General features: G+C 32.1%; 1 protein-coding gene across 1 annotated transcript; it reads left to right on the top strand.

Annotated features, from left to right (window-relative positions):
* Nucleotides 1-5,218: 5,218 nt before the first annotated feature.
* LOC113781648 (wee1-like protein kinase) lies at nucleotides 5,219-9,782 on the top strand. Its single transcript, XM_027327609.1, has 10 exons — nucleotides 5,219-5,660; nucleotides 5,779-5,842; nucleotides 5,955-6,021; nucleotides 7,052-7,312; nucleotides 7,458-7,525; nucleotides 7,629-7,738; nucleotides 7,827-7,867; nucleotides 7,954-8,102; nucleotides 8,672-9,025; nucleotides 9,421-9,782. The coding sequence occupies exons 1-10, from the start codon at nucleotides 5,401-5,403 to the stop codon at nucleotides 9,517-9,519; spliced, it is 1,473 nt and encodes a 490-aa protein (XP_027183410.1). The 5' UTR covers nucleotides 5,219-5,400; the 3' UTR covers nucleotides 9,520-9,782.
* Nucleotides 9,783-11,744: the final 1,962 nt, after the last annotated feature.

Raw genomic sequence — 11,744 nt, forward strand, 5'->3', positions numbered from 1 at the left:
CAATAAATATTATAAATTATAAACAATATTAATTATACCTTTATACATAATATTTATACATTTATATTAATTATATTAATACAGTTATACATAATCATCATATATATTTATAAATTATAATTTATACATTTATAAAATATTCATTTATAATATTTACATTTATATTAATTATACATTTATACATTTATAAATATATGTATATTATGTATTATATATAATATAATACATTTATATACATTTATATAAATATATAAATATATTTATTTCTAAATATTTATAAATGTATTATAAATGCATAAATGCAAATAAATATTTAAACAATAAAAATTATAAATTATAAACAATATTAATTATACATTTATACATAATATTAATACATTTATACATTTATATTAATTATATTAATACATTTATACATAATCATCATATACATTTATAAATTATAATTTATACATTTATATAATATTCATTTATAATTTATTCATTTATATTAATTATACATTTATACATTTATAAATATATGTATATTATGTATTATATATAATATAATACATTTATATATTTTTATATAAATATATAAATATATTTATTTCTAAATATTTATAAATGTATTATAAATGCATAAATGTTTAAAAATATAAAAATATAAAAATTATAAATTATAAAATACTCAAAAATATGTTTTAAAAATACCTCTAAAAATAATCCAAAAAACGTCTACAGTAACATTTCAAAAGCTTCTACAAAAAAGTTTTTCACCTTACAAAAACTTCTACAAAATTTTTTCAAAAACTTCTACAGTGCACTATACTAAAGTTTTAGACAAACTCCCAAAAAACTCAGGTTCCAAACAGGCCCTATATTTTTGAAAAAAATTACAATCTATGGAGGAATTTAAAAATAGTAAAATATTATAATCACGGGCACATGAAAGTATATTTAAAAAAATGAAACTTTGTAACAATAGTTCAATATATGATAAAACATCTCCATTATTTATAAACTATCACTTTGATGAATGTTGGATCCTGAAAAAAAATAGAAGTCTATATCATAAATTGAGCGACATAAGGGTCCAATTAAATATAATTGAATATTTAATTTGATAAGTAAATGAAATACTTACAAACATTTTGCCTTTGATTTGATAATCTTCTACAAAGGTGTGAACATTCTTCACACCAATCACCTCTAAGTACGAACGCCAGTATTGGCGGTTTAATTAATTCTGTTGATTTTTGTGAAGTTTGTACTATAAATGAGAATGCACGATTTTTGCATGAATTAATGTGTTAGTCGAATAATGCACCTCTATTTTCCTAACAATTAAAAGCATACATAATTTAAAATTATATTTTGTTTTAGACAGTTTGTAAATAATATTATATAAAAATATATACATATAAATAATGTATACCTTTGTTTTTAAATTTCTAAGATAAGAAGCATTACAACGAAACATGAATCGTGCATGCTTGTCTTGAAGAGTGAGGTATAGGTTACCACTGGAATCTCTAACTTCTATGTTAACATTGTATCTGTTAAAAAGAAATTGTGATGTATCATGCAAAAAATTATATTAAAATTCAAAATATATGAAAATAATTACCTAACAATAATGTCGACTACATCATTACAATGGATACACACCATTTTTACAAAATGAGATTGACATGGTTGTCCACAATTTTTGCATAACTCATGGAACATATTATCTATGTTGATACTTTGAATGTAAGCAAGTATCCGAAAATATTTAACCTATAACCATCCAAAGAATGTATAAATTACAATTATTAATTCGAAACTACATGTAGATACTTATTCATTACTTAATTAATTGAGAGGAATTGTACCGTAGGTAGAACTGCATATTCGGATATCGATATTCTCTTAGCATTTGATATCAACAATGCTTGGGACATTGTAAAATTGCATGACCGCAACCACGTCACTAATTTTTGAGCACATTTATCATTCTCAAACCTGCACATTTTTCAAATACATATTCGTAAGGGTATGAAATATTATTAATAATTTAATATTTTGGTATTTGTAAAACTTACCAACTATATAGGTATTGAGCTAAATCCAAGTAGTAATTGACATACAATTTGCTTGCTCGAATAGTATAAAGTGATGGTCCTGCACAATGTGCATATTATTGATAAACTATAAAAATTAAATAAAATAAAGTGAAAATAAATTGAATTACCTTTATAATTTCTCACACAAATACCATAGGCTAGCAAAACATTATTTTTTGTAACAGTTTGAGGCAAGTGTTCACTATCATCAGTTGCAAATTTATCACATAAAGTCAACCGAACTACTGTCAAACTTCATTTAGAGAATTTTGGTAAGTATAAATCAAAATTTGCAGAATATAAAATATTTTAAAGATATTGAATCTATTAACTAACCTTTTGTCAAGTAAAAGTATGTCACACTTAGTTTTATCATTGATAGATGTTTGATAGTGTTGAACCAACAGATACAACTAAACCAATTACATCTGCAAAAGATCAAAAAGTATAAGTAATACCAGTTCAAATATACAACTTAAATATAAGTATGGTTAATTAAGAATGAAATACCTATCAATTGCAAATCATTGTCCATGTGTTGTTCTGTATCTCTTAGTTTGACCAGATTAAACTTGAAACGGGGTATGGTTCCACAATCATCTAAAATATTCACTATATTTGTATCGTTTCCAAATGATAATTGGTACTGATGTGGTGCAAGCCGATATTTAAAATCTGCCAGAATTACATATATATTTTGAAACCAGTATACCTTGACTTCATGGAGATGATCTGCGAAAATGTTTATTGTAGTGGGAAGGTGGGTGAGGAGTGTTAGTTGGAGTAAGGTGTGTAAGGAGTGTTAGTGGGAGTTAACTTCTTGTTTGAGGGAAACGTGGGAGTGTTAGTTGGAGTTAATTTCTTATTTGAGGGAAACGTGGGGGGTGTAACGTGCCCATGATATTTTTTACGAAATAAATTAAATGTAAAATGCTAGAAAAATAGAGTTGAGAGTGGGAAGGTTTGTGAAGGTTTGTTGCTAAAAATCCCTTCTCAAATTTATATAGATATAGATATAGATGTTCTGATACTTTAAGGGGAAAATGATCGGTTTCATCTTTCACATTTCACAAAAATATTCTTTTCGTCCCTCACTTTTAAAATGAAGCAATTTCGTCCTTGACATTTAAAAACTAAAATTATTACATCCCTGAACCCAAATTTCAATCTAAATCAAACCACCAATCAACCTGATTACAAATTTTGGGGGTGTAATTGGTAGATCACTTGATTAACTCAACTTGATATTCATGTAAAATTCATGTAAAATTCTTTTCTACATTATCATTGTATACACTGACGGTTTTATGTACCGTCATATCATTTTAATTTTAATTTAAACACCAAATTTTATATTTATGATACACATCTAGATTCGCAAGCGGATGTACTAACGGTGCATGAAAAGATTTATCAAAAAAAAAAAATTTACTATTCCAAGACAAAGAATGGTCTTTTATGTTATAATTTTTATTTTTTTTGGTTTAATAAATGTCATGTGAATACGATGAAGTTAACCGAATGATCTATCAATTCTATTTTCAAAATTTATTACTGGGTTATTGGATGGTTTGATTCAGATTGAAAATTAGGTTCAGGGATGTAATAACTTTAATTTTTAAATGTCATTGACAAATTTGCTTCATTTTAAAAGTGAGGGACGAAAAGAATATTTTTGCGAAATGTGAGGGATGAAACAAGTCATTTTCCCTACTTTAAATGGCTTAAATTCATAAGGATCCATAATGCATCTATTTGATCCGATGATGATTCAATTTTCATCGGTTTCTCAAATAGATTCAGTTGGATCATTTCCTGTATAATAGATTAAAGTAGAAATCAATATATGTGTATGATAGAAAGGTAACGATTGACCAAAAAAAAAAAAAAGCTCTCGCGAACCAACGCCCCTTTAAGTAAAGCAGATTTGGAGCAAAAATGGTTAAGATTTAGTTAAAAAATATATATAAAGTCTAGAATTAATCTTATACATCGTTTTTTCACATCATTTATAAAATCTAAAAAATTTTGTTCTATAGTTATATATTTTACAAAATTGAGTTATATCATGTGCAAAATGTATAAAATCGATATGAACGATTTCTCTGTTGATCGTTTCTGCCCCAAATCCAAGTTAAGCAGTCACAGGCCTAATTTAAATTTAAAGGTGTACCCGTCGTTTGATTTAGAAGTGCAGATCCTATTCTTGTGTGCTTGGGTAAAACCGACATGGCCCACAATTGCATTTACTATATATTAAGGACAAGAGGCCGGAACAGAAAATCGTCCGGACTGATTTTATGCAAAATGCACAAGATATAACTTTATATGCACACAATATAACTCACTTTCAATAACATATACTTATAAAATAAAATTTTATGAGTCCCTTATATGGTATGAAAAACGATGTACAAGATGCAATTTGGACTTTACCTTTTTTTTTTGCCAAATTTTGGTCATGAACTTTCAGGAATAGTTGCTTGAATTTATTGGATCAAGGGCTGTTTTTTTCAAGAGATAATTGCAGAAACCTCCTATAAGGTTTCTAATAATTTCACTAGTCTTCCCTAAAATTTGTAAAATTACATAAACATCCTTTGAGATTAAAGTTTTGATAATAAAAAGTTAGTCCAATTTAAAAAAGTAATATTAAAAAATACTTTAAAAAGAGAAATAAAACTTTTATTCCATAAATTTCCGTATGCATGTATATAAGTCGTATTAGTAAAAGAATAAAAATAATTAAAAATTTAAAATAATTAATACACACGTTTAACTATTGAAAAAGTTCACATTTAATAAATTAAACAACATTTGACAAAAAAAAAACACAATTAAGCAACAAAACTATAATAATGATTACAAGATTCAACAAAACATACTAATCATCTTTTTTTAACACAATGTTTGCTATAATTTTTATAATTTTAAACAGAAAAATTTTCGAATTTTACATTTCTTTTTTTTTTCCCCAAATCGAGTGTGGCTTACATGGTACGCGACACCTGCGCTCTCTATGAATCCAGATCAGCGTCCAATGGCAACCTTGCCCTTTGTCGCGCCGTTTCCCAAAGGCATATTCCTGAAAGATTGCATGTCAGAGCACCTACTCCCCCTTTGGCCCGCCACCGCCACAGCCCAAGGCGCGCAAATTTGAATTTTTCTCCAAAATCCGCTCGCAACATAGAGGAAAGAAAAAAGAAACAAATATAAGAGGGAAACAGAATATCTGGCCATAATGGGAAAATCACTAGTACAGGCTACAGATTAGAGATACAGAGGGAGAAGAGGGGTAGAGAGAGTCCAGTGGATGAAGAGGAAATCGCAAAGGATTCAGACGAAAAGCAAGACGAAAATGAAGGGTTCATTGGCGAGGCACATAACGGTTCAGCTGGGACAAGTAGCTTTAATGCCCCTTCAGCAGCAGCAGGATTCCTCTCCATTCCAGAACCTTCTCGATACCGATTCCGATAAACAACACTTTCCCTCTACTTCTTCATTGGATTTCGACGCCGCCGATGCCAATTTCACTGATGAAAAAGATTTCATTCTCAGCCAGGATTTCTTTTGGTTGGTATTTCTCCGTATTACTTGCCACACTATGTTGCATTCACTTTTGGTAAGTACCCTAGTTATTTTTTACTTGACAGTTGTTTATTTATTATTATTTTTTATTCTGGGGCTGTAGCACTCCCGACTACATTACACCAGATGCTCCGGCTGTTCTGAGCTCTTTAGATTGTAAAAATGAGGTAAACACCAAATCAGAGGGTAATTTTGTTGACCTGTTATTGGATTAGTGAAATTTGTTAAAACTCCAGCTTCAACAACTGTTTTACTATTGCTTTTGTTGACTATTACTAGGAACATGTCCCGTGTCCCAAGTCACCGGAGAAAATTAAAACTGTTAGAAGCAAACGGCAGAGACGGGGTAAAGATGAATCACTGTTTCTTGCGCTTTGTTTCTTAGTTTAACCTGTAAACTGAAATTGTTTTAATTGGTGAAGAGGAAGCTACCTGATACTAATTAGGTAATGACATCCTTATTTTCTGTCTGCAATGAGCGTTGGCTCGATTCACTTTTGCGTTTTTTTTTTGGGGGGGGGGGGGGTGCCAAGTTTTGATGCACATGGATTATTCCTATTAATCTGGGCTGGTTGGTTACCTAGTTGGAAGCTCAACTTTCTTTCTTTAATGTTACTCGTATATTGTGTTTTCCAAATTTCTGTTTGCGTACCTCAGCTATTTATTTTCCTCGACACTCAAAAATTGAATGTAGTGCTGCCAGAAGTTGTGCAACAAATTCCAAATTGAATGAAAGACATTAGGATTCCTCGCTTAGCATCTGGTTAACTCCTTTTATACATACATCCAGAGCTAAAATGTTGACCTCGTCAGCTTGTCAAGTTGTGTGGAAAACAGAGTGAAACAAACAATGAAAAAGAACAGCTTGCATTTTCCTCAAGGCCGTATTTGGCATGTGCATTACCCTAAGTAATGTAGTGATGTACTGCGAAGAGCATCTCTATTACGATGGTTGCTTAGCAAAGCAGCATCTGGAGTGAGCAACTTTTTATTGCTTTAATATGCCAAAAGCTGCTATTCTTACGTTACCCTATTCCCAATTCTCCTTTTGTAACAATTGACCAGGTTCCCTAAATCAACATCTCCTCTTTTAATTTTGTTTCCTTGATTTTCATACTTAAGTTAGCAGATGGTTGTACTTCTTGTGATGGATGTAGTAGTCAGTTGCAGTTAGATTGTTGATGTACTAGCATTGTTATTATAGCTTATTGTTGCCTGTAACTTGATTACTAATGGGTCATAATCAATATTTTCCCTTGAGCTTCTATTGGTTTTCATAAATAAATAAATCAACTTTCATAAGTTTCCCATTTTCTGCTTCTAGCATCCCTTTTTACTTGTATGATCATGGTCTGATCACAAACACATCTTAGCAGATGGAATTTCAGAGACCTCTTTTAATTTCGGCATTTCTGCCCTTCAAGAAACGTCAGAACTTGTAGTGGGCAATTCCACAAGCAATGACATTCAGACAGCCAAACCACACGAGCCAGGAAAGATTCAAAGATATGTTTCACAGTCTGCAGTCGCTTTAAGGTGTCGAGTGATGCCTCCTCCCTGCATAAAGAACCCATGCCTCAAGGATGCTTCTATATTAGAAATCGACCCTTTCAACAACCAGCGATCTAAATGTGCAGGTTACTTCACGTTTTCTTTCAAAAACATAATCAGTTAAACTCTGGTTCAGAGGAATAACATTTTCTTTTTCTGGTTGCCTATATTTTGTCTTAGTTTGAATTATATTAGCTGAATTATTTATCTGCCATTTACTGTAATAATCAGATCTTTTCCCTGGTGTAATTGGTGGTGATGGACTTTCACGCTACTGGACTGATTTCCAAGAAATTGAAGTCTGTTGTAATTCCAAATATTTTTTATTTAAATTTATTTCTTGTCTTACCAGTTCACTTCTCAGGGCTCAATATTCTCTCATTGTTTTGGTTCCTTCTTCAGAAAATTGGTGATGGAAACTTTAGTTGTGTTTTTAAAGCTGTGAAGAGAATTGATGGTTGCATGTACGCAGTCAAGTGTAGCACGAGGCAGTTACACAAGGATGCAGAAAGGTTAAAAAATCTATTCCTGGACTAGTTGAGTTTACTTGCTCACTGTTTGGGTTGTGTTTGTGCTGCTTACTTGTGTTTATATCTTCAGACGAAAGGCTTTGATGGAGGTTCAAGCTTTGGCAGCTTTAGGTTTGTGTTCTAATGTGCTTTTAGTGGTTTTCTTCTCAAACCTCATTTGACATTTGATATAAACTACCTATTCGTTATATGTGCAGGATCCCATGAAAACATAGTTGGCTACTATTCTTGTTGGTTTGAAGATGAGAAACTTTATATACAGATGGAGCTCTGTGATCACAGTCTCTCCCTCAATAAATTTTCTAACTTAATTACAGAGGCAGAAGTTTTGGAAGCAATGCATCAGGTCTGTTTTCTTTATGAAGTGGCAGATATCAAAATGGAAGTATGATATACAGAATACACAGAATATCAGGTCTGCTTTCTTAATAAAGTTTCCTGGGTATCTCAAAAATATTCTTTTCAAATATCAAACTAGCAGTCTACTTTCTGTTACATGATGTCAGTCCTTTCCTTTTTTTCGAATACTGATAAAATCTTGAGATGCAGTGCTGTTGTTGGCTCATTGAGAGAAATGCAATAACGATACGAAGTCCATTTGCATCACTGGAGTACTGCGCTTAATTACGTTGTACAGATTAATACTAAGTCCAGTTGTTAGAGTTTGATTTTCATGTATGTTCAGGGTTATTTGACAATCTACTACTTATGGAAACAAAATGAATGTCATTCATATAAAAGCAGGTTTTGAACTTGCTTTCGTCTGAAGTTTTTTTGAATGACTCATGCTAAATTATCTGTTGTTACTTTCATTAGTATTTATATAGTTCTTCTGTCGTGAGAATTAGCATTTCAAATACAGCGCTCCTTCTACCTCTTGTGAGTTCAGATGACTGACATTTTGATTAATTTCAGATTGCGAAGGCCTTGCAGTTTATTCATGAAAGAGGGATTGCTCATTTAGATGTAAAGCCAGATAATATATATGTCAAAAATGGTATTTACAAGCTTGGCGATTTTGGTTGTGCTACTCTTCTTGATCGAAGCTTGCCCATTGAAGAGGGGGATGCACGCTATATGCCCCAGGAAATTTTGAACGATAACTATGATTGTCTTGAAAAAGTTGATATCTTCGCTTTGGGAATTACTATGTACGAACTTGTCCGAGGGTCTGCATTACCTCAGTCAGGGACTCAATTTTCGAATCTCAAAGAAGGAAAAGTGCCTCTTTTGCCTGGTCACTCGTTGCAGTTTCAGAACTTGCTGAAGGTATGAAAATCTCCTTCCAGAACATAGCTAAAATATTTTAAACGAGTGCTTATGTTTCCTCCCCCTCACTGCTCTTTGGACTTCAACCTATGTAGTATAGTGCCTGATTATTGGGGGTGTCTTTTAACCGACATCATGGAACTCCTGCCATTAACTATAGCATTCAAAAAATGATGGTTTATTTTCACAAAATTGAATGGCTAGGATGGCTTTCTGTTAGTGGAATTTTACAAGGAATTTCTTTTGCAGCAGTACACTGGTATATATTTTGCATGGGAACTCTACTTAATTCAATGCTTTAGAAGCTATGTCATGCAGCAGCCATCCCCTTGTATCTTTTTTATTCATGCAAATGACAATTCGTTCTAGTTAAGCTGATCTCTGAATCTGTTTAGGTTATGATGGACCCTGAACCAACACGGCGACCTTCTGCTAAGGAACTATTGGAAAATCCAATATTCAACAGAGTCAGAAAAGCTGCAAAAGATAAGTAAAATCTTTGGGTCCGGGATCAGAGTTTTGCTAAATGGGCGCTTGAACCACTTTCTAGAGTACGGATGAATGGAATGATAATTCAATTGAGTCGAGTTTGTATTCTCCAGTTTTTGGCACTATTCCCATCCAGGCGGCGCTATTTTGTTTGACGTAGGAGAGCCGTTGTTGGGATAACGGGGAAGAATTTACAGACTCGCTACTGAAATTTTTAATTCAATGGTATGTTCCGGTATCCCCCCCTTTTTGACCCCTTTTTTTTTTGAAAACACTTGATGCGTTGCCTTAACGGGCGTTGAAACGGTTGTCCTGAAGTTGATTTAGTAGCACTTGGTGTGACGGGTTAAAAGGCCACCAAAATTACGTATCGTTAAAAGGCATAGGAAAATCTTGCTGATCTTGCTATTTGCCACCAAAATTAGGTATACTTTATAATTATAAGCATACAATAATATAAAGGATTAATCTTCTTATATTGATAATATATATATTGTCAGCATTGAATAAATGATAATTATGTAAAATTTAAATTTAAAATTAAACTTTTACATACATGTCATTAATCTAATGGTGATAGACGATAGTGTATGAGTGCCGTCGCCAGGCTTATAGCCCACCTTGTGAATCCAGCTCCCAGGCCTTTGTGTTTCATGCTAGTTGTAGAGGGGCTCACGCTTGGCCTGGGCAGAGGTGCTTATTTGTGGTGAATATGTGTACTGTATGCATATAGCTAATTAAGACTGCAGCAAAGTTAATAGATTTGCAGTGAGTCAAAATTTTTACACGGGTTGATTGTTTCAGAGCTCTTCTAGTTACGTTATATTGACATTTGGAATATTATCTACTAATGAGGCTATCAGTCCATACATCATTGATGATCAGGATATACAGCCTTTGTACAAAAATTTTGCAGTCAAAGGTTGGTATTTACAAAGGCTGATCAATAAGAGTTGCGTATGGTTGTTGTTTCGTTCAGATTTGGCGCGCTTCTCATTCCTGTGTTGATCATCTTCCTCAGCTGCATATACGGTGCTTGGTTTTGGTGTATCATGTGTTAGAGGAGGATATGTTGCTTGTCTCTAATGTCGGATATTTTTTTTTTGGTGGCATTTCTCACAATTCAATTCAGTATTTAAATTTAATGGATTCGGATCTTAACATATTCAGATGCGTTTGATAACTAAAAATTGAACATCTGAATTAATTAAGTGGTACTGAATTTTTTAGACAAAATTTGCTTCCAAAATTAAGTGATAAGTTATTCAGTGCTTATCATTGAATGTGATATATATTGAAATGTATTAGATTTAATTCTTAACAATTAAATAACTTTATGGATTCAGATTTCAGTTTTATCAAACGCATCCACAAATACGGGTAAAGATTAACTATCACAACAAAAAATCACGTCCAAAGCAATACCATCTCAATACTAATTGAACTAAATAACTGATGATATCAAGAAAGCAAATTTTGACAGCAAAACCATGATATCATAAATGTAGGAAAACAACAATCAACAATAGACAAACAAATAATTCAAGTAATCATTTACATAAAATGAAAATATTGCATTACTAATTTGAGTTCACGGGTGTGGTAACAAAGATGCTTTAAACTGAGTAATATAACTACTAACCTATCATCCATTGCTAACAATCACAATGGATAGAATCCGAAGCTGAAACAATAGATAGGAAAAGTGTTAACAACCGAAACACCCAAGACATATTTTGTTAATTAACAAAAACTTTTTTTTTTGTCAATTCTCTAATGATACTATTTATGCCGCCAGTAGGCTAGTTATGCGCAATAAGTGCATTAATGGATCGCCTAATCAAAACTATGATTAGCTTTAAGAAATAACAAAAAGACAAGCTTCTCAATCAACCATAGCCCAGTTACAGGCAATCTAACATTGTTTGATTGGAAAAGAAAACCAGCACCCAGAATATCATGGAACTATAAGCCAATTGGAAACCGCCCAATAGCAGCTACCCAAACAATAGTTGTATCAGCTATACAGATCATCAAATATAACAAGAATCCAACTGACCAATCTTCAATTTGTCTTCCAAATCATATGCTCAGATTACGATATATTACAAGCCCACACTAACTACATGTATGTCTGCATATATAACTCCAATGTTCCCCAAATGAGCATATGATTCCGGACAGCAGAGCTTATATATTCATCTTCCCAGCTCCAACAAGGCGCGCACTA

This window comes from Coffea eugenioides, chromosome 1, assembly GCF_003713205.1.
Source record: "Coffea eugenioides isolate CCC68of chromosome 1, Ceug_1.0, whole genome shotgun sequence".
Lineage (NCBI taxonomy): Eukaryota > Viridiplantae > Streptophyta > Magnoliopsida > Gentianales > Rubiaceae > Coffea > Coffea eugenioides.

Coding starts and splice junctions, on each gene's coding strand:
- LOC113781648 (XM_027327609.1), top strand. CDS start 5,401: ATGAAGAGGAAATCGCAAAGGATTCAGACGAAAAGCAAGACGAAAATG. Junction 7,313..7,457: donor CCAGCGATCTAAATGTGCAG/GTTACTTCACGT, acceptor TGTAATAATCAG/ATCTTTTCCCTGGTGTAATT. Junction 8,103..8,671: donor TTTTGGAAGCAATGCATCAG/GTCTGTTTTCTT, acceptor GATTAATTTCAG/ATTGCGAAGGCCTTGCAGTT.